We start from the raw sequence: 24488 nt of genomic DNA on the forward strand, positions 1-24488 counted from the left end.
AAAAATGCCCTGTCCTACGAGCAAGAACAGCTGAGCTCTCACAGGGAAATTCTCAGTTTTGCTTTTGCTTCACTTCCCCCAAATTAACAGATTCAGCAAGAAATTGCAGGATACCTGTCCTTACCCCTCCCCAAACTAAAGGCTTCAATGAGCAAGGATGGGGCAGGGGAGGAAAATGGAAATAAATTTCACGGCAGCTCCAAGAAACAGATGACTCAATAGTATTAACCAATCCTTACCACCAACACTGTCAGCTAAGTGCAAGTTCCACACCACAGCTAGAGGCAACAGCTTTTTAAGGGGATGATCTGAAGCAAATTTAATTCATTTTCAGTGGTTTAAATATGCCTTCAATTCACCTACTCTGACAATAAATTAAATTTACTTCAAACCAAACTATGACCAAAGAAGGGCATTTTAGGTACCCATCAAGTATAGCCACTCCTTAAAGTCTCTATAAACCCTTCCCACCACCCACATCCAGGTTTCATCTGATAAATCCTTGACAAATCATCACAGCTACTAACCAGTAAACTGGAAGCCATGGAAGAAATACCTTGTTAGGGCATGTTTACCAAAAAAAGCAGCAAAACTTCAGAGTTCTTTCCTATGGAGAACCATTAATGAAACTAGTTCAGCTCCTTCCCAATTACACGTTCAGTATATTCACCTAAATTTGCCAAATGCTGACCTCCTCTGTGCAATTCTGTAAATTCTTGTGAAAGGAAAAGAGAGTTACACAAGAAACAAAAAGAGGCCGTTTGTCCTATTGCGCCCATGCTTCTCTTTGAAGAAATTATTCAATTAATCCCTTCGCACAAAACTCTATAAATGTTTCTTATTCAAGCATCCACCAAATTCCCATTTAAAAGTTACTGTTGAATCTGTTTCCCGTCTCAGTGTATTGGGAATCTAGCCCAGTCCAATTAAAAAAATCTCATCTCCACTCTGCCATCTTCACTCCATATTTTAAATTCCTGATTCAGCTCTCACCCATTGGTTTCCTTTCATATCTTACCAAAACCCTTCAATGTTTTTAAACAGATCTACTAACCTCCCTTAACTCTCTCAACATTAAAGACTTCAAAGTTTATGGATAAGTTACTTGGGCCAGGAGATAATGTAGGTCAGGAAGCACGGTTGCAATGGGTAGTGCACACTTGAGATCTCATGACACCACATTGATGCTGGGAGAACTCAAACTTCTTTAAAGACAGAATAAAAAGCACCCTGGTCACTCAGTCAGCTCTCCGCTGTGTATGCAGATTGTGTAGGTAAACAGCTTACGGAACATTAGGGTGTATGTAAAGCACACAATGACATTTGAGAGAAACAAGTGGACACAATATAAACACAAGTCTCTTTCAATTCACTGTCACAAGTCTTAGCCTACAGGTCCTCCGTTGTTAATTTCCACCTACTTATGGTTTTAAGATTTTTTTGAAGAATTATTCCATTATGCTTTTCATGGGAACTGCACCATGCAAGAAAGGTATCCTGAAATTACCAGCAAGGCACATCATTAATGTCATATTCCTTTTGAATTAGTTGCTTCACTGCAGTTATGGTTCAGAAGCTGATCAACAATTGTTAATACTCCAATATACTGCAGTCAAAGGTTATTGTCCAGTCATCATTTATTACACTGTAGCGGCTGCTACCACGACGCGAGAATAAAGACACAAGTCTGCAAGCTGTGGAACAAGACTGATTGTTTTTTTTACCCGCATTGCGCGGGCCTTTTAAGCTGCGCGGTTCCCGCCTTCTGAAAATGGAAATGACGTACGTGCTATGTCATCGAAACCTTTTCGCGCGCGGGTTCTCCCCCATCGCTCGGGGAAGACAAAGGTCCAGGGCCATCTTGGGCCCTGCCACTCTGACAACGCGCACCCCGACCGCCGAGCCAGTTTGCCTGCGCGGACGATGAGTCACCACAGCACAACATAAAACAACCATATATCATTTAAAATACAGTAGCCTCTGTATTGGAAAGATGTGGATTTGAATCCCTATACAGGGCTTCATGATCCAGGCTGACAGTTTAGTTTCAGCATTAGGTAACTAAGATACAAGCCCTTTGTAATTTGATTACGTCCACTTCAACAAAGGGTGTATTTGTAGGTGTTGGATGGGAAGGGCTGCTTCTGATGTAACCAATACGCATCATTTAACCAACATTTGTATTTTGACTAATATCTGCAGGAAACATACATTTCATCAATTGAGCAGTGACCACATGCAAAAAGAATTTTGCTGACAGCAAGTGCAATTTTTAGGTTATCCCAAATTGAGACAATTGGAGATAGAGTTAATCTAACCCATTCCACAAATATAATCATCATACAAACACCGATTACTTCAGTTCAAACACAACGTTCCTCTATTTTTCTTCACTTTGGGAGGGCTTTGTTAAGCTCCTGCTTAAAAATAATCTGAGTACATCAGCTATCTATACAACTAATTTATCATTAAGATACAGAGGGAACACAGAAGTATAAGAATCCAAGCATCAAGTTCCAAATTCATTTGGCAAGTAAATTTCTTAATATAGACCAAAATATCAAAATTATAACCAGCAAAACACAATGAACAAAAATGTACCTAAAACAAATCATGCATTCGTAACTGGAAAGCCACCCAATCCCAGTGCAGGAGGCATCATGAACAAACCTGCAGTTCCATATCTAGTCATTTACCTGTACTGCTTAAGTAATACAAGATCTCTGTGCGTGGCACTGGGGTGAGGTTAGGAGCAGCTAAACGCCAGGTGGAGCAAAAGTTGACTTTTTCCACTTTGGTGCCTCTTTGCAGACACAAAAAAAAGGAATACCAGATACAAGCCAATGGGTGTACAATTCATTGAGGGTGTCGGTGACCAAACTCAGAGCTTGGATTGGGGAAATTGTACAACTTGGCTACTAAAATATAAGTGAATGTAGCCGATCGTGGCGTGCTACGGAAGAATGACACGGAGGCAGAGAGTGCTGAACTCCAGAAACTTTAATCCAACCACACCAAAAGTGTGCCAAAAAACCCACTACCCAAGCCCCCTCGTGACCCCGTGGGCCCAGACACGTCAGGACACTCCCAGAAGGTAGTTCAAAACGCGCTTCCGTGCATGCGCCCACGGCGCCCGATGGTGGTTCGAGTTCCACGTGTCTGGGCCACCACACCCCCCCCCCCCCCCCCAGAAACGTCCATCGGGGAAGTGGAGCCCCCAGCCTGTGGGGCTTGCTTAGGTGGCCGGCCATGCTGGCGGGGTGTGGATACCCTCACTGACTGCTCGATGTCCAGGTGCGTCGGTTTGAGGCGGTCCACTGTAAAAGTCTCTTCCCGGCCACCCAACCCCACGACACAAGTAGATCCGTTGTGCCAGATCACTTTGAAGGGTCCTTTGTAGGTGACTTGTGCATGCCCCTGCGAATAAAAACATACTCACAGTCCCGGAGGTCTTTAGGGGTGAAGGCCAGTGTGGGACCATGCCTGGAGGTCGGATCCGGTGCCAGGGTCCCTACCTTGTCCCGCAGCCTCGTTAGCACCTCTGCTGGAGTTTCTTCCGGACCTCGGGCCCCCGGTATGAACTCACCCGGGACCATCAGGGGATTGCCGTAGACCAATTCTGCCGAGGAGGTGCCCAGGTCTTCCTTGGGGGCTGTGCAGATGCCCAGTAAAACCCAGGGAAGCTCATCTGTCCAGTTGGGGCCCGAGGCGTGCCACCAAGGCCAACTTGAGATGCCGGTGGAACCGCTCGACCAAACCGTTGGACTGGGGATGGTACGCTATGGTGTGATGCAGCTGGGTGCCCAGGAGCTGTGCCAGTGCTGTCCACAAACCAGATGTGAACTGCACTCCCCTGTCGGAGGTGATGTCCATAGGGATGCCGAACCTGGCGATCCAGTTTGCAATGAGTGTCCTGGCGCAGGACTCAGTGGACATGTCTGCCAGCGATACGCTTTCCGGCCATCTGGTGAACCTGTCTACCATGGTAAAGATATACCTGGCGCCGCGGGAGACTGGCAGGGGGCCAACGATGTCCACATGGATGTGCTGGAACCTCCTGTGTGTCAGTTGGAACTGCTGGAGGGGAGCCTTCACGTGCCGCTGGACTTTGGCGGTCTGGCAGTGTACGCAGGTCCTGGCCCAGTGTCTGACCTACTTGCACAAACTGTGCCGGACAAATTTGTCCACAACGAGCTTGATGGACGCCCGGATGGACAGGTGGGCCAGGTCGTGCAGCACGTCAAACAGCCGGCACCTCCGTGCTGCTGGTACCACGGGCCGGGGTCTGCCGGTAGACACATCGCACAGGAGTCAAATCGCTGCCAGGCTGATGGGGACGTCCTCCAACTGGAGCCCCGAAACAGTGGTGCGGTGCCGGGATCTCGGTGTCTGACTGTTGTGCTTCCGCCAGTGCTGCGTAGTCTATTCCTGAGGACGATATGCCTGCTGAGTGGAGCCAAGGGCAAGATAGTGTGTCAGCAATGACGTTGTTCTTCCCTGCAATGTGGCGGACGTCCGTGGTGAACTCTGAAATAAAGGACAGGTGCCTCTGCTGCTGAGCTGACCATGGATCCGATATCTTGGCCAGTGCAAAAGTGAGGGGTTTGTGGTCCGTATAGATGGTGAACTCCCTTCCCTTGAGGAAATACTGGAAATGCCGGACAGCCAGGTAGAGTGCTGTACTTCACCTCTGGTGGCTGTATGTGCCGGCTGAAGAAAGCGAGCGGTCGCCACTGGCCCTCAATGAGCTGCTCCAGGACTCCGCCGACAGCCGTGTCAGAAGCGTCAACTGTGAGTGCCTTGGGTACATTGACTCTCAGGTGTACTAAGAGGGTGACCTTTGCTAGCGCCTCCTTGACCAGCTCAAACGCCTCCGTGGACTTCGCGTCCCATGCCACCTCTTTGGCCTTGTCAGCCATCAGGCTGAACAAGGGTCTCATGATGCGTGCTGCCGCCGGCATGAACCGATGATAAAAGTTGACCATCTCTACGAACTCCTGCAGGCCCTTGACCGTGCTGAGCTTGGGGAACTGGTGGATGGCCTGGACCTTGTCCGGTAGGGGGACTGCGCCATGCCGGTTAACCCTGTGGCCCAAGGAGTCGATCTCTGTCAGTCCGAACTGGCACTTCGCCGGATTGATTGCCAGTCCGTGGTCGTTTAGGCATTGGCAGAGCTGGCGCAAATGTGCCACGTGTTCTTGGCGTGAACTGCTGGTCACCAGGATATCGTCCAAGTAAATGAAAACTAAATCCAGGCCACGTCCCACTGAGTCCACGAGCCTTTGGAAAGTTTGGGTTGCGTTCTTGAGACCGAAAGGCATCCTCAGGAATTCGAACAAGCTGAACAGGGTGATGAGGGCTGTCTTGGGCATGTCGTCAGGGTGCACTGGGATCTGATGGTATCCCTGGACCAGGTCGATCTTCGAGAAGATGGTCGCTCCATGCAGGTTCGCAGTGAAGTCCTGGATGTGGGGCACCGGGTATCTGTCAGCGGTTGTGGTGTCGTTGAGCCTCCTGTAGTCTCCACAGGGCCTCCACCCTCCTGCGGACTTGGGCACCATGTGCAGAGGGGATGCCCACAGGCTGTCTGAGCAGCGTACGATTCCCATCTCCTCCATCTTACGGAACTCCTCCTTGACGAGGTGGAGCTTGTCGGGTGGGAGCCTGTGAGCTCAGGCGTGCAGCGGCGGTCCTTGCGTGGGGATGTGGTGCTGCACTCCGTGCTTGGGGTCCACCATGGAGAACTGCGGGGTGACTATGGAAGGGAATTCCGCCAACACCCTGGTGAATTCGTTACCCGAGAGGGTCACGGAATCCAGGTGGAGGGCCAGTAGCTTGGCTTCTCTGAGCTGGAAAGTCTGGAATGTCTCGGCGTGGACCAAATGCCGGCCTTTCAGGTCGACCAGGAGGCAGCTGGCCCGTAGGAAATCTGCCCCCAGTAGTGGCCGTGACACCGCTGCCAACGTGAAAGTCCAAGTGAAACAGCTGGACCTGAAACGCAGTGGGATGGTTTGCGAGCCATATGTTCAAATTCTGGTGCCGTTTGCGGTGGTGAGCTCGGGGCCAGGGACCGCGTTACAAGTGTCCATGTTTGGGGGGGGGGGGGGGGGGGGAGGGGAAGTACGCTGACCTCGGTCCTGGTGTCTACCAGGAAGCGCCGCCCGGACCGTCAGTCCCAGAAGTAGAGGAGGCTGTCTAGGTGGCCAGCCATCATAGCCATTAACGACAGTTGGCCTCAGCATTTCCCGGGAAGGCACACGGTGGACGGCAGCAGCGCGCGCCTGAACCCCATCTTCGGTGAAAGAAACACCATTGTTCCAAAGCTTCATCCTTCTCCCCCGTGGGCCTCAACGGCTTCGATTGCAGGGCCTGGGCTTTGGGCCGCGAGGTTGTGGTTAGGCCGATGGAGGCTGCTCCACGTTGCTTGCTCTGCCAAAGAACGTCTGCTTTAGTCGCAACCCCCCCCTTGGGTCACTGAAATCCTCACTCGCGAGGAGGAGGCAAATGTCCTCCGGCATTTGCTCGAGGAACAACTGCTCAAACAAGAGGCATGGCTTACGGCTGTCCATGAGTGCCAGCATATCATTCATGAGCTTGGATGGCGTGCGGTCGCCCAGACCGTCCATGTGCAGGAGCCGCGCGGCTCGCTCGCGGTGGGGAGAGTCTGAAGGTACGGATCAGGAGCGCCTTAATCTTAGTGTACCTGTCCTCCATTGGTGGCTGATGTAGGAAGTTGATGATCCAGCCTGCCATGTCCTGGTCGAGCGCGCTGACCACATAGTAGTACCGCGTGGCGTCAGATGTAATGTCTCTGATGTTGAACTGGGCCTCAGCCTGCTCAAACCAAACATGGGGCTGAGTGGCCCAGAAAGTCAGGAGCTTCAGAGCGACCGCACTGTGCGAGTTGCTCGAATTCATGGCTGGTCGCTGAGTCGTCGGTTCCAGATGCTGTCTGGAACGTCGGGGTCACCAATATGTAGCCGATCGCGGCGTGCTACGGAAGAACGACGCAGAAGCAGAGAGTGCTGAACTCAAGAAACTTAAATCCAACAACACCAAAAGCGCGCCAAAAAACCCTCTACCCAAGCGGCCTCGCGACCCCGCGGGCCCAGACACATCAGGATGCTCCCGGAAGGTCCGCCCCGGAAGGTAGTTCAGAACACGCTTCCGGGCATGCGCCCGCGGCACCCGATGGCGGCTTGAGTTCCGCGTGTGCGGGCCGCCACACGAGCATATTTCATGCACTATAATTCAACATTAGGACATTAAATATTGTTGCATCCATGTATCTGAACAGTAGGCCAGACCTCAGTCAATGTCACAGATAACAGCCATCATCCATGCTTAAAATACTATACAAATTTTTTTTTGGAAGTAGTTTTCCGAGCTGGATTTCTGTTACAGTCCACACCAACTGCAATGATTGGCAAATAAATAACTTAACATGTTTCCAGAGCATACAAGAATAAATGCTACTTGAGAATTATAGCTCCAAGCAACAGTTATTATCCTTGCCTATATCATTGGCTGCTTTGAAGAGGAGGATAAAGTATTACAGTATAGTCAAAGGATGAACTCAGAAAGTTATCATTATTGAAATATTACACACACATAGCATTTTAGAACTGACCAAACTACTCTGCACTGGCTACAACAGCAGTACTACCTCTCAGCATGTTAAATTATTTGATTCAGATCTGTTCAGATACAAGGATACAGTAAGGCTTAAAAATCACCTCTGCATTTATGTCAAAGCAGCTGTAACATGTTCAAAGGCAGATGTTACTTAATATGCTTTGGTCAATACCACTAATGAGCTAACTACTGCACATGAAATTAAAATAGAAACTAAAGGAAAATCCTAGACATTATGGCAATGGAATTAGAGAATTAACATATCCTGAAATTAAGGGTCATTGAAGCCAACCATCATTATAGCAACCTCCTTCCCCGAACACCCACTCTAATCATATGGCAATAATACACTGCTGCCTTTAAAATGCCAGGTTTTACTGTATTAAACAACCACACATCAATCAGTGCGCCAAAAAGAAATCTGCAACTTCAGCACAAAACATCTAGGACTCAGCAACAACAACTGCTAACACCAAAGGCATTATGGCTCTCAAAATTAAATTTCATAATACAAGATGATTCATAAACACAATTTATGTAGTAAAATGTTCCTGGACAAAATTCCAGAGCAAATATCACTCTCTCTGCCCACAATGTACAACTGTCACGAAACAAGTTTTAACAACTTATATGAAAGTGATAAAGGAAAACACTCTACTAGACTAGTTACATCAATACAACCTTAAAGACAAAAATAATAGCTATAAAGACAGATGATGCAACTTCCTTATGTAAAATGAGTGACATGTCAAGAATTAACATAATTAAGATGCCTTTATAATCACGCAGCATTCTTGAGGCAAAACAGAACATGAAAATGAAAGCCCTGTAACCAAGCAAATGAAGTCCTCTTTCAGCAACTGGCCACAGGACATCATTGGACCAGAAGATTCAACCCATCATCACTTCTACTTACCTCATAGGTACAGCCATACCATGCACAACTGGACAAACCTCACTGACTCTGCCAAACTCCCAATGGAGTTCAGCAGCAGGCCTTGTATCCTGCTGTCTTATCTCACACAAGAACTACAAGCACAAAGAAAATTGAGGCCACCATGCACCTCTAGCCTGCCCTGCCATTCAATATGATCACCGCTGATCTATGCTGGTGTCAATTTATCTTCTATGCCAGTTCCATCTCTCTCAATTCCTTGAACTTACAAATATTTACCGATCTCTACCTTAAATAAGGAAGCTACACCTACTGGGCCTTAGCACCTCCACCTGCAACTGGATTTTGGACTTCCTCTCTGAAAGGCCACAGTCAGTTCACATTGGAAATACCATCTCAAATATCATCAGGCTGAGTACTGGAGCCCCCCAGGGCTGTGTGCTCAGTCCACTGCTGTTCACGCCGCTGACCCATGACTGTTCTGCCAACTCAAGCTCCAACCAGATCATCAAGTTTGCTGATGATACAACAATGGTGGGCCTCATCAGCAGGAACAATGAAACAACTTAGAGAGGCGGCGGCGAGGCTGGTGGATTGGTGCTCAGTCAACAATCTCTCCTTGAACGTGGCCAAAACAAGGGAGATGACTGGATTTTAGAAAGGCCCAGGCTGACCACTCACCCCTGTGCATCAATGGCACCATTGTACAGAGTGTCAGCTGTTATAAGTTCTTGGGAATACATATAGCAGACGACCTGTCTTGGTCAACCAACATCTCCTCTCTCACCAAGAAGGCACAGCAGCATCTCCACTTTTTATGGCTGCTGAAGAGAGCAAACCTGCCCTCCCCTACCCTTACCACAATCAATAGGGGTACCATTGAGAGGGTCCTGACCAGCTGCATCTCTGCCTGGTACGGTAACTGTAACATCTCTGACCGCAAGTCTTTGCGGAGAATTGCGAGTACAGCTGGAAAGATCATTCCCTCTATCCTGGATATCTACAATACACGATGCACACGCAAGGTCTGCAGAATCATAGATGACACTTCTCATCCCTCCCACGACCTGTGTGTCCCACTGCCATCTGGCAAGCAGTACCAGTGCATCCAGGCCAGAACTACTAGACTGTACAACAGCTTTTCCCCCCCAGGCTGTCAGGCTCCTGAATACCCTGGAGACAGTTTCAGACAAATGCCACGTCAAAAGCCCTGGTTTGCACAACAGCGTATAAGAACTTTGGCTGCTGCTCAACATGTTTATACAATTAGTGTAACACACTGAGTTCTGTATTTTCTTCATCTAACTCAGTTTTGCACTAACCCTGCACTAAATTGTATTCTGTATATACCATTTTTTGCACTATTTGTACTTACAAATTTTTTGTTTGCGTTTATTGTATGTCTTCTGTTTTATGTATGTCTTTTGTTGTGCGAGTCTGGGGGAAAGATGACATTTCATTCCTCCATGTGTTTTTATAGCATATGAGTGAATGACAAAAAGGTAACTTAAACTCCCTTGAAATAATATTTGGCCTCCACCACCCTCCATAGCAGAGAATTCCAGAGATTCACTACCCACGAAGAAATTAAGACACACCTCAGTTTTAATTGTCTGGCTCCTTATTTTGTAGCTATGTCCCCTTGTTCGTGACGCTGCCACTAACGTAAACATCTCAACATCTACCTTGTCAAGCCCCCCCTTAGGAGCTTGTACATTTGAAATAAGGTCACCCCCATTCTTCCAAACTCTCTAGCCTCCCTTGATAGGACCACCCTCTCATCCCAGGAATTAGCTTGGTGAATCTCCTTTGGACTGCCTCTATTGCTACTTTCTTTTGTTTAAAAAAAGGTAAGGGGACCAAAACTACAAAGTATTCCTGGTATGGCCTCACCACCCTGTACAACAGTAACGAAGTCTCACTATTCTCAAACTCCATTCCCTTTGCAATAAAGGCCAAAGCGTTATTTGCCTTCATAACTACTTGTTGTACCTGCCTGGTAACTTTGAGATTCTTGCTCTAGAACACGTAGATCCCTCTGATCTTCACTCACTTACAGTCCATCTCCATTCAATTGATTTAAAAATATCTGCCTTTTCTTTAATAATTTACATCTCATTCTAACATTCCCACACTTACCCTAGCCATCTTCTTCCTATCTATATATCCCTAGAAACTCTTACTGTGTTTTGATTTTACATGCAAATTCTCTCCCAAAATCAATTTTCTCCCTTCTTATAAACTTTTTAGCATTTTGCTGATGGATCCTTAAAGCTTCCCAATCCTCTAGCCTACCACCAGCCCTTGCTATTTTGTGTGCCCTACTTTTCAATTTAACATTATTCCTGACTTCTTTTGTTAACCACAGATTGTTTCTTTCTCCACAAATACCTGCTGAGAATTATGAAACAGCTGTTTAAATATCTGCCACTGTTCATCCACTCACCAGTCTCTTAGCTTATTTTCCCAGTTCACCCTGGACAACTCCTCCCCATACCATTATAAATGCTCTTATTTAAGTTCAAGGCAAGACAATGGTTTTGGTCCATGAATTTCACCCTCAAACTATATCTGGAATTTGATCATATTGTGGTCACTACCTCCTAGGGGAGGTTTAACCACAAGATCTCTTATTAATCCTTCCTCATCACTCATGACCAAATCTGAAATGGCCTGTTCCTGAGATGGTTCATAACATACTGTTCTGAGAAGCAATCCCTGACACACTCCACAAATTATTCTTCTTCTACGATACCCTCGCCAGTTTGTTTCGACCAGTCATATGCAAATTAAAAATCTCTCATGACAATTGTAGTGCCCTTCAAACATGTGTTAGAAATTCCTCCATTTATGCTCTGCCACATTGAGAGGTCACATTTTGAGAGCCGGTAGACTACTTCCACCCATGACTTCTTTCCCCTGCTATTCACGATTTCAACCCAAACTGATTCTACATTACTATCCACTGCCTCTATAATCACAACTCATTGCTCTGATACCTTCCTTGATTAATAACGCTCCCCTGCCATCAATTCCTTTTGACCTCTTCTTCTGGAACATTGTATCACCCGAAATATTGAGCACCTAATCCTGGTCACCCTGCAACTACTTCTTTGCAATAACTATTAGATTGTACTCGTGTGCTGCTATCCGTGCCGTCAACTCATCTATCTTATTGCAAATGCTACATGTATTCAAAGACCTTTAAGCTATGATTTTTCATAGTTTATACTAACACTGGATTTGCTCTGTGCTGTATAAGTTTGTTTCATTTTCTGCCCCAGTCTAACATACTTGTTAATTTCCCCCTTGCCATCCTGCACCACTGCTCTCTCATTTCCTCTTGAGAGATTAAACATCCCGTTCTTGAAGCCCTCCTCCTATTTAGTTTAAGCCCTGTCCACAACCGTATTTATGCAATTTGTCAGGACACTGGTCCCAGCATGATTTCAGAAAAGTCCATCCCGACAGAATAACTCTGTCCCTCCCCAGTAGTGGAGCAACTGTCCCATGAATCAGAACCCATTTCTACCATGTCATGCTTTGAGCCACGCTTACTTCTTTAATCCTATTTCTGCTTTACCAATTTACATATGGTTCAGGTAATAATCAGGTATCATCCCTACCTTGTGCCATGCACGGAGATACTGTGGTTGTTGGGTGGTACAGGTTAATGACAAGATGCGGAACTACAAGTTTGCCAATGATACAACTTACACTGGATTGGGGTGCTTTCCATTTATGAAGGCGTGATTTGTTTTATTTTGGTACAGTTTTGTTCATAATTTTTTGCTGTTTAGAATTATGAAATTTTGGTCCATAATGAGTAACCTACTTGCTAAAATGGGGCAGTTACCAGTTCCTGAATATGGAACTAGATCAGTGCACTCACAAGGTGTGCCCACTTTTGACATGTTGATAATGTTAGTGTTAAAATACTATTTAATCAAGGAGTAATCTAAAAAAGTTTGATCACATTTCTCAACTCATAATATTCATTATAGCCCTTATGGAGCCAGGGCAAACATTTATTATGCATTATTTTAAAGTTTTCACAATTGATTAGATAATAACTAGAGATTAATACTTGATCACCCAAGTCACTTGGGAAGTAAACTTTTTAAAATAACCTTTTCGTACAGTGCAGTTGTCTCACATTAATCCCAAATCACTGGGGTTAACAGAATTCCACACAACATCTGGTTCAATACATCAGTTACAGGAAATATAATCTGTGTAAACTTATCTAGTTGTAAAATCAACATCATGTGCATAGCATAATTTAAAAATAGTTTTTTATGTAAAATTATACCCAGATGAATTGAAAACATTCAATTGACTGATATACATTTCCTTTGAACAATTTGGATGGGGGTACAACCACACCACCCTTGAGAGAATGGACAATGCACTTAAAACTAACAACCCAGCAGACTTCCCATTCAGCACAGGTAAATGCTGTTTTTTTTAAAGAAAAAAATGCCTAATTCACTGCTGGTTTTAATTGATGTGAATAATATGTTGCTGGTGAAGTACTAAGTGCCCTTGAGAGTTAATGATTATAGTAGTGATTTTTGCTACATTTATCATTAGCGCTGAGGTTCCCATTTTGTGGTTTGGACATTGTGGTTGCCAACAATGGTTTTACGGAATACCTTGCAGAAAATTCTTAAGTAGACTAATGTTTTTCTCCTCTTCTCCCCAAAACAATCCCCCCACCCGCCAACACACTCCCACCCTGACTGAGACAGTCTCTCACTCAGCCAGAGATCTGCTGCCAATCAGCAATCTAGATGCACTGAAAATCTAGGTGTAGCCTAGATCACTAATATTGTAGATAATGCAGGGGATTCCAGCTCCTGGCACCATGGTGTGGGACAAGCTTCATCCAGAAGTGAGGAGGTAATTAGTGAACAACTCCATCAATCTAACTGAAAACAAAAGGAAAACGCCACTGCCTTGTGTAATTTGACCCTGGACCTGTCATTTAAATCTATGATACCAGCAGAGGATACTGTACAATCAACATGCTGCACTTCAACCTATACTACAGTAGTAGCAACTCCTGATCTGAAAGGTCTCACACACGGTCCACAGCATTACCAAAAACGAAGTTCAGTTTCTGATGGGTCTCTTAACTGTTGCTAAAGCAACTCCCAGTGATCTCAAAAATATTGGGCTGGTTCCAAAAAGCACTGTTGTCTTTCAACACAAAATTGCTCTCCATCAGCTCCAGTTCCTTTGGGTTCACAAAAACTACTCATTTTTAAATAGGAAGTCACACTTTTAATTGAATAGGGTACCATGCTCATTCCTCTTATAACTACTTGTTATTTATTTTTCATGATGTGGGCCCCAATGGTAAAACAAATTGGTAAAGCCATGCTATTTAGTTGGCTCATGCCAGATAGTGTCTTGTCAATGGCATCCCCCAAGATGTTGATGAAAGGGGATTCAAAAATGGCAATGCCAAGGGTACATAGTTAAAACCTCTTGCTGTAGATGGATATTGCTCAGCACTTCATGAATTTGACTCATTTTTGTTCAGTTTTCTGTTAATTTAATAGTCCTCTGGTGATGCTAGCATATTAAACCCAATCTCATTTGCTCTTCCAATTTTGTTTAGCAACCTTGTGTGGCGCAAATTTTATCTGCAACATTAGTCTGCATGATGTCCAGGTCTCATACACAAAAAGTAAGTCTTCTGAACAGTCACCAGTAGGAGAATACCAATAGCAAAAAAATGACGCAAGATGTTGGAAGGGCAATGCAGGGGCTTGGTATCATCAAGAAAACCTGTGGAGGGTCAGTCATGAATACATTCAAGGGAGATATTCTAGGGAATAAGGTCAGTCATACAGTCAGAGTCATACAGCACAGGAAGATTCCGTGCCAATTACCCTTTTTACACTAATTATACATCACTTTTTTTGCCCCCATTCTCATTAATTCTTCCTCTTCCCCCACCCAGATTCTACAACTAAACTACACAGCAGAGGTAATTTACCAATCTGCATGTCTTTGGGACGTAGGAGGAAACCCATGTAGTCACAGGAAGAAGGTGCAACCTCCAGACAGACAGCACCAGAGGTAGGGACTGAACCAGAGTCTCCTGTGTTAAGGCAGTGGCTCTACTAGCTGTACCACTTACATGGAAGACCAGCCATGATTTAAATGAAAATCTGTAAAGAAAACCTGTAGGAAACTTTATAAATTCAGCAAGTTCTGGTGTACTCAAGAAATATAATTGTAAAGTTCAACAAGTACAAAAATATAAGCAGGAATAAGCGACTCAACCCCTTGATGCTGCTCTGCCATTCAACAAACTTATCTCTCAACACAAGATTGCTCTGTATAAACTCACTCTTTGGACTGAACCTCCACAGACATTTTGGGTAGAGAATATCAAATATTATGTATCACTGGGAGCCAAGCAAAAACCCAAATGGCACGACTTGTTAAATCCATGCAACCCAATTTTGACTCATTTATTTTTGGGCCGTTCTCTCTGTCCATTAAAAATCCTCCAGCCACACAAGTATATTTCCCCTAACCTCATTTCAAAAAAGATTTGTAAAACATAATTGTGTTTCCATAAATCCACGTAGACTCTGCCCATTCCCTGTTACCACTTTCTTAATAACACATCCGAGCACTTTTCCTACTACCAATGTCCAGTTAACTAGTCTGTAGTTTACCACTAACTCTCTCCTTCATATAATGTAGGAAAAACACCTACCTATTTAGAAATAAGAATTTTGATAAATACAAAATCCACACAAATTCCATGAATTAAGATTGTCTGACAAAAGTCTTCAGATGAAAGCCATTAGATGAAGCATTTATCTATGAGAGCAACATTTATGCCAGTAAAATAAAGCAACCAGTTGCCAGCCTTCTTTGCGCGATAGATAAAAATTAAGGAAAAGATATTTTTCCAGTCAGTTTTAAAACAGGAAGAGATTTTAAAATTCAACTTGCAAACTGCACCATCAGAATACAGCTTTGGTGAACCCAAGGGGAGTGCACAAAATTTGTAGAGGAGATTTGCCATTCCATCATAAATTGTTCCAAATCCATCCTTACAACATGAACACTACTTCAATTCTGCATATTATGACATTATTTTACAAATAATGCAACTAATATTTAACACAGGAGAGGAGGATTGTTATCTTCTGCAATGTCTTCTGACACCCATCCAATATTTAAAGACCTAACTCACAAAGGATCAATGGCTGCTTAATGCTTGTCCCACAGAGCTTTACCCATCAGTGGAACACATTGCACATTTAGGAGGAAAATACAAGGCCGTTATTCTCCAAAGAATATCACACAAGAATTTAAGAGAAAAAAAAACCTCCTTTCCACGTTTCCCTAGAATCTCTGACACTAGTTTCAGATCAGTTTTTTTTTCATATACACCAGGGGGCAATGAAAGTCCTTGCTCACGTGAAACTCAGAGTAAACAATATATATGGTAATAATAAATACAATGATGAGTGCAAAACAACAGATTGGTGCAAAGATAGTAGTACAAAAAGAAGTGACAATAACAGAATAACCAAGAAAGGTAGAATTAAGAGTCCAAGAATGTGGCAGCACCACCAGGAGAGGGATGTCTGTACTGTCATTCTGTGGGCAACTAAGGAACTAATTCTGGTGCTCAGTGATTAACTTATAGTGAATGACCTGCAATTGGAAACACCACTTTCCTGACTAAGCTACACTCTTTGAACAGAATCAAGCTTTCCAATAAATAAGCTTCATCCTGCTTTTTCCACTTGTTTTCTGCCTACTCCCACTCCTGACTGAGCTAATTCTTGTTGCAACACATCCCTCTGCAGTACTTGGTCATGCTTCACATGCAAGGGAAATGATGATCTCTAATTGAATAATTGACAGCAAAAGACAGTGCATACAAACAGAGTCCTGTCCCCACCAAGGACAACTGCGCAACAATCAGGTACAGCCAATGCAACTCAGGAATCAGCAGAGGTAAACTCATGCTCCACCAAGTGAATGAGATCCACGTTAATGGGACCCAGATTTCATCAGCTGAGCAGGGTACGCTGCTGTTCTCTAACAAATGCTTGAGATTTGTCCAACTTAAGGATGTCAGAATCTCATTTCATTTAACAAGACAATGCTCAACCAATTCTTAATTAATGAATTCAGTGACCGACATAAACATCCAATAAGATAAGAACCACGTATTGCTCTTCCAGATAACTGCTATAATGAAACTAATTTCACATAAAGGAAGCACATTACATCTCAACATCACTGTGCTAAAGGCATTTCCAATGAATTTTATAATATCAGACCAGTAATAAATCTGGCTGGGCCCCTTAATAGTAGATATATAATGCAGAAAATCATTTTCCTAATTAATAAAAATTTTCCTGTGACATCTGGAAAAAACTCATGACAGAACTGGAACTGGAACTGAAACTGATCTCCCTGGAGACAGCAAGCAGGGCAGATATAATTGTTTCAGTACACCCACAGTACCCATGTGGTGCAGTATTTCAAAGTGATTACTTAACCAGCTTTGTGCTGCATGAGAGAACAAGTACAGTAACATTGAAGCAGAATCTTGTAAAAAGGAGTGAATTCTTTTTGCCAGCTTGTTGATTCAGGATTCACAGCCAGGAGACCATTATTCCCAGACCAAATTGCTGGATGTCAGTTTTACTTCCTCTTTAACCTTTTCTCAACGTAACTTCTCTTTAGGTATTGTTTTCCTCCACAAATCTATTTTCTCAAAGGACAAAAGTATCTTTATGAAAGAATCCCACACTCTGGAATTGCACCTTACTACATACAAGTGTACTGCATTTATACAGTAGGTTAGATACTCTAGACACTTTGCCCAACCAGCTACACAATAGCAAAACATGGTGCAGTAAGAATAATCTTGAATCATCTGTTCAATGCTGCAAAGCAAGCAGATTATAGAGATGACCTGGACTATACACACAGTCAAAAATTCTTAACCTAGCAGCAATGACAGAAAGACATTCAGCACAACATTCTCAGCACACATGGTTGGCATTTTATGGCATCACTATACAATTCTTAACATGCTATTTTACAACATAGTGGACAGATTAGTCAGAGAGGCAGCCATGTTTTACAATAATAACTCCCAATTACATAGCAATTTTAGCACAATAAGACATCCCAAGACGTTTCAGTCAGGTATCAAATAAAAATTGAGAGGAAAAAGAGAAGCATAGAATGTTCAGAGAGAGAAAAAATGTGAAAGTTTAGAACACAGATGGCCATTTGGCTCATCACATCCACACCAAAAGTAAAATGCCACAGCAGCTAACTGCAACCCCAGCTCAAGGTCCACAACCCACAAGACAAGGTTCCAGCACATAGACAAGTACTTTTTAAATCTGAGGATTTCCAGTTCTAACATACTTTCAGGCAGTGAGTGTCAGATTCCTACAACCTTCTGGGTAAAAAACATTTCTTCAACACAGTTGAAGCCATACCTCACACAAAGGAAGATGATTGCAGTTGACAGCCCCAATTTCCTCAGGGCAGTGTCCTATGCCCAACCATCTTAGCTGTTTCATCAGTGGCCCTCCTTACATCCCAAGTCGGAAGTGGGGATTGCACATGTTCGGTTCCATTCACAACTCCAGAGCAAATGACACAGCCCATGTCTGCATGAAGCAAGACCCAGACATTTCAGGCATGGATTGGTAAGTGGCAAGTAACATTCCTGCCACAGAGTGCCAAGCAATGAACATCTCTAACAAGAGAGTTTAACTACCTACCCTTGATTTTCAATGGCATTATCATCAGCGAGCCCCCCCAACCACACCATCAACACCTTAAGGGTTACCATCAACCAGAAATCAACTCAGCTGGACCAGATCAGAAGCTGGGTATCTGTTGCAAGTGTCTAGCCACCTGACATCTCATAGCCTCTGTCATCTTCAAGGCCCAAGTCATGAGTGTGATGGAATTCTCTCCATTTGCCTGGATAAGAACAGCTCCAACAATTCTCAAGAAGCTCAACACCATTCAGGACAAAGCAGTCTGCTTGACTGACACCCCAATGACCACACTAGACATTTGTTCCCTCCTTCATCAGCTCATAGTGGCTGTAGTGTGTACCATCTACAAAATGTATGGCAGTTATTCACCTAGGTTATTCCTATAACATCTCCCAAACCCACCACCTCTACCACTAACAAGGATAAAGCCAGAAGGCACATGGGAATACCACCACTAGTAGGTTCCTCTCTAATTCACGCACTATCCTGATTTGGAAATATATCACTGGTCACCTTTCACTGGGTCTGAACCCTAGAACTCCCAACCCAACTGAGGGTTGTGGGTGTTCAGAAATTTCTTCCTCAATAAGGTAGGGGAGCAGAGCCTTTGAATATTTTTAAGGCAGAGGTAATGTAGAGTTGAGGTTACAATTAGATCAGCTATAATCTCAATGAATGGCCAAGTAAGCTTATTCCTTCTCCTAGTTCATAAGTAATTCGAATGTAATTGAAATCCCCCACTTTCACTGTTATGTTTTTGCATTGGTCAGAAATGTATTCTTCTATCCCCTCTTGAACTGTTTGGAGGCAAATATTACATTCCTTGTATAATTGCTCCCTTTTTCGTGCTTTAATTTAACATGTAGTCTTTTTGACGATCCTTCTCTCAAACCATCCCTTTTCCCAATTGCAGCCATTTTATTTTTAAACCACCATTGCCATTGACCCACCACAGTTTTCTCTATCGAAATACACTAACCAAGAATGTTAAACTGTTAGTCCTGCCCCTCTTTTACCCATGCTTCAGCAATAGCCAAAATATCACACTTCCACAAGCCTGTAAGTGCCTTCAGTTCATTTCCCTGATGACTAAACTCCTTGCATTTAGGCATATACTGTTAAGCACAGCTCTGTCCCTTTTTTGATCATTTTCTAACCTTTGTTTTGTCTGCCTTTCAAGCTCTCCTACTAAATTTCTACTTTTTATTTCCAGCTCTGTCTTCCTCTTTTGCTCAGCTTTCTAGCTTCCTGTCAAAATCATTTAAACCCTCCCCTACATCACTAGCAAACCTACCCTTGAGGATATAGGTTCCAGTCTTGCGGAAGTGCATTCTGGCCTGCACAAATTCCATCTTCCTCATAAGAGCCAATTGCTCCCCTAATTATAGAATTCCACGCAACTGTTCCTCCTCTCCCTGTACAGCCACACCATTCAGGCACGATACATCTTGCCTCTGGCTGCACTCTCCCTTCAGAAACAGTGTCCCCCATCAGTCTTCCAGCATTCAAAAAAATACTAATGAGAGAATAGGATGCCCTCAATGGTCTCCCAAACCACTGATCTGGTCCTTCGCCTGGCTGGCAGTCACTGCACTTTCAATCATGAGATGACACTTTCTGAAATATTCATAAAATACAGATGGACCTCAGTGTCAACCACTAATGTTCAAGCTCCAAAATCCAGGAGCTTGAATTCCTCCAGCCGGTGAGACTTCCCACACCAGTGGTCATCCAGGACATGGAAAGCATCTTGGAGTTCTCACCTGACACAGGATCTGCATTCCACAGGTCTGGGTGCCCTATCATGCCTCTATATATACACATTATATACACTAAGCAGAACAATACCTTTTCCCCTGACTGCACTGAATTCCTCCACTCAAAATCCTGTTTCATACTCTACAGAAGTACTCCATACTACATGTGTGTATCAGCAAAACCCTTTTGCATTTGTGCTAGCTAAAATTCCAAAGATCTTAGTCAGTCCCTACAGTACAGCCCCAGTACTGTAACTAGTTACTTAATTAACTGTTGAAAAAAATACAAGTGCAACCCCACCAGGCTAAGTAATAGTGGAGAGCCACTGGAACAGCATGGTATGGGCAACTGTCCAAACCAATGACAGGTCATAAAAAAACTAGAAGGGTTCGATTACTGTGATCACAGTCACACAGGATGTCATGTTACTTCGGTAAGAACTATTTCAGTGTTGCTACGAGGCAGAAATTTGATGGGCAGCATTCAAACATGGAGCCATGGACAAAGTTGGGACAGATTTGGGGAGACACTGTAAATATACTGGAAGTGCTGGAAGTACATGACCTGCACAGGCTACAAATAAAATGATTCTATTATCTTCTACACAGAAGTTCAAAGACTGGAAATCATTTACTTTGATATCCTTAGCTACCTACTACATATTAGCAAAAGCCTACAAACCTGTAACTAACTGGTACTATACTTGGCCTAGAAAGATTCTTGTAACTTAAATGTACTAAACAATCCCCAATCAATTCCAATCAAAAAACTACTAGTAAACAGTATTAAAATAACCAGAAACTTGCTGAGAAGTACCTATTAATGGAGTGGCAAAGGGAACTTAATTCCAAACTAATAATTTTAAAGAATTTTAAAATGATATGCTATGTCTCAGGGTACTTTACAGCCAGTGTTTCATTTCTGACGTTTAGTCCTAGTCATAATTTAATTTACTTCATCAAATGTGAACATAGCAAGATCTACAATAAGAACAAGATATTTATTTTGATAATACTGGACAGTGAAAAGTGAATGTAAAGTTTCTGACCCAAGACTGAAAAGCAGTTCAAGGTGTAATGTAACAGTTTTGCAAAGCCAATTTCACCCAAGGGCCCTGGCCTGAATTTAAAATCAAGATCAGACAATGAAACACATCAAGAATTATACCTTTCAAGTGAATCCTAAACCCTGTCAAACTGAACAGTCTTTTGCAAAGATTCTTACAAGACTTGCATGTATGCAACAATCTCAGGATATCCCAAAGCATTTTACAATTCATGAAGTATTTTGCAAGTATGCAAATAAAGTGTAAAAATTTCAAAAGCCATGTTGCCCACAACACATTGCTGTTTGTGGGATCTCGTTAAGTTTGATATAGGATGGGGATCAGACCACTTGGCCCTTTAAGACTGCTCTGCCATTCAAAAAAAAAATCAACTCTGCATTCCCACCTATCCCCAGTAACCTTGCATCCCTTGTTTATCAAGATATCTCTTTACCTTAAAGCTACCCAAAGACTTTGCTTCCCCCCACTGAGAAAAACTTCCAAAGACTCAACCCTCGGAGATAAGAAAAAATCCCCACCCTTCTTAAATGGACATCCCTTAATTTTAAATAGTGGCCCCCTGTTCTGGATCCTCCCTAGGAGGGATCTTCATCTTCACATTCAAGAACTAATAACACATCAAAAACTAAATATAAATAACATGTCAAGTACAAACATTTTTAGAACTATTGAACGAGGGAAACAATAATTGACCAGGACACCAAAGATAACTCCCCTGATCATCTTTAAAATAATTCTGTGGGATCTTCTACATCCAAACACCATCTCATCTGAAAGGCAAACAGCACTAGAGGTCCAAGTCTCTGAAGTTGGGCTTGAGTTCATTTATCACTCTAGAGACAAGAATTCTACCTACTGAGCCAAACTTGATACTGATTACTTTGATGAAGCTTAAAAGTAGTCATGGAATCCCACTATTACCAGCTGACATTTGGTTTGACACGAAAACAGAAAATGTTTAAAACAAAACTCAAATCAGACAGCATGTGTACAAGCAGAAACACCGTTTACACCCAAGGTCAATTATCGTTTCTCCACAATGCTGCCTGACCGAGTACTTTCACTTTCCACTTCGGATTTCCAGCATGCACACTTTTCTTGCCGATGTGCATTGCTCAACAAAAAAAATGGTAGCTGGGCACAGGGGATGCTACAGAAGTTGTGACATCTCCAGCACTGACAGTCCTACCTTAAACTCCCGGCTGAGTTGCGGGGTGTATTCTGATGTCCACAGGGCTCGGACCAAGGAAGCGAGCTGTTCGGTGACCTCTCCACGCGAGTCCGACTGGCATTTGGATCGGTATAAAACTCCATTCGATTTGGAGGTCTTATCTTGCTCCAGCTGCTCGTCCTCCCGCTCCTGGTCCCGAGAGTCCCCTGCCTCGGGTGAGTCCAGGCGGCTGACCGCCAAGTCGCGATATTGCTCCAGGGCGAGAAACTCGGCGAAGAGTTCGGTGTTGCTCAGGCATTGCAACACGGCGTTCATGAAGCAGGTGTTCCCATGGTTTTTGAGGCCGGACACACCGGGTGGCTGCCAGCGATCCCCGGAAGCCGGCGAAAAGCAGCTGTCGGATGAGTCGCTACGACCTGCGATGGCTTGGTGATTGACGCCACTCATCATCATGATAATGGAGGAAGCCGAGGTAACGACCCCGACCCCGGGTCCCAATCCGATCCCCATGCCCATGGCCGCGCCGGCCCCCGCCGTTCGGAAGTTCTTGAAGCCACCGTCGTCCTTTTCATCTTCGGCCGACTCCTCGGTGCCAAAGTGCGAAAGGGTGGAAAGAGTCTTTAACACGCGGCTCATGAAACTCCCGACCGAGCGCGCCGAACCCCGCCTAAAAAGTTTCTTGCTGAAAGATTTCTTCTCTTTAGCTGCTGACTTAGACATCTTGCCGCCTCCCTCCAAATCAAATAACGTAAATGTAAAAATTAACACCTCCCACAAGTGTACATGGAAAAAAAATAGAAAATCTCTTTAATTCAATGCAACTTTTAAAAAATAATTCCAAAAGGCAACTTTCTTATTTGCAAATTGAGATAAAAGCAACTTCTTGAACGCAAACATGGGACAGTTGAGAAATGCAAAAATTAGAAACGGGATACTCAAGGTGTAAACGGAAATTAAATGGGAAATGTGTCAAAGATATGAAATGGAATGTGGCAACGTTTTCCTTTTTAAAAAATTGCGGTAGGATGAATTTAAAGGCAATACCGTGTCAAACTTCCAGCGGCGAGCGGCACCGGCTGACGGCGGTGTGTTTGCGGCGGGTGAGCGGAGTACGCGTGCGCGCGCGCGCCTCGCCCCCCCAACCCCCGGGCCTGACCCCGCGCTGACCCCGGCGCTGGTGTTCGCTCCCGGCGGCGGTTTTTTCAGTAAGGCGCCGGAGCCATCGGGCGCCGCTGGATTCCGCGGCCCTGCTCCTTCAGTCGGCCGGTGATCGGCATCGCCCCGCAATTAGGCGGGGGTTTGTAGCGACAAGACGGTGTTGGGCGGCTCGATTCCCCTCGCTCCACTTTCCGCCGGTCCCTCAGCCCGACGGGGAATTTAGCTGGAGCTCCTCGGAAATCCGCGGCCTGCGGGCTGCCAGCCGCTGTCCGGGCCGACGCCCTGCGCCTGCCTCATTATCCTGCTCCCCCAGCACTTCGCCCTTGCCGAACACCAGCCCGTGTTGGAGATGATGCTCCTTCCCCCTCACTTCGGCCTTCCACCCCTAATCCCGGTTGGCCCGCACCGCCTCCGCCGCCCAGCCACTTTTCTCTACCATCACTCGGACGGCCCAGCGAGCTCACTCCCTCCCTCCGGTGGGCGGCGTCCTTCCCTCTTCGCCATGGCAACCTGGGGTCCTCGCCCTCCTTCGACTTCCATTGGTTGGTTGGATTCATGCCTCTTTGTCTATTGGATGTAGTTGATGCCTATCACGCCCCTAATACCACTTTTGATTGGGCACAGTCGATGTCAATCGCCTGCCCCTCCCTGCGGCATTTGATTTAAAGGTGAGCAAGATAATAAGGGTTAATTCATTTACAAGGGAGGGGTTATGATAGTAGATCACTGGAATGTATTAACACCGTTTATTTAGTGGGAATTTGATGCAGTTTCAAGTTACTGAAAATCAAAATAACCTGCAGACGTTGCAATTCTTATTTTTTTAAAAAAACAGGAATTGCTGGAAAGGCAGTATGTGTGGAAAGAAAAACAAAGTTAATGTTTCGGCTTTGAGACCTTTCGTTAGAATTGGGCAGATTCGGGTACTAATTATTTTAAATTTTGTCTGATGTGTTGGTGCATTTTAAATTTGAAAACTTGCAACCAGCTAAGTAGTACCCATCCACC

At 44.4% G+C, this 24488-nt stretch overlaps 1 protein-coding gene across 1 annotated transcript in view; it reads right to left on the reverse strand.

Annotated features, from left to right (window-relative positions):
- The window catches only part of usp31 (ubiquitin specific peptidase 31), a 101889-nt gene extending 77833 nt beyond the window's left edge, over positions 1-24056 (reverse strand). The window contains 1 exon segment of the mRNA XM_052021378.1: positions 22341-24056. Within this exon segment, the coding sequence (XP_051877338.1) occupies positions 22341-23042 (702 nt within the window). The 5' untranslated portion in view covers positions 23043-24056.
- Positions 24057-24488: the final 432 nt, after the last annotated feature.

This window comes from Pristis pectinata, chromosome 8, assembly GCF_009764475.1.
Source record: "Pristis pectinata isolate sPriPec2 chromosome 8, sPriPec2.1.pri, whole genome shotgun sequence".
In the NCBI taxonomy this organism is placed as follows: domain Eukaryota; kingdom Metazoa; phylum Chordata; class Chondrichthyes; order Rhinopristiformes; family Pristidae; genus Pristis; species Pristis pectinata.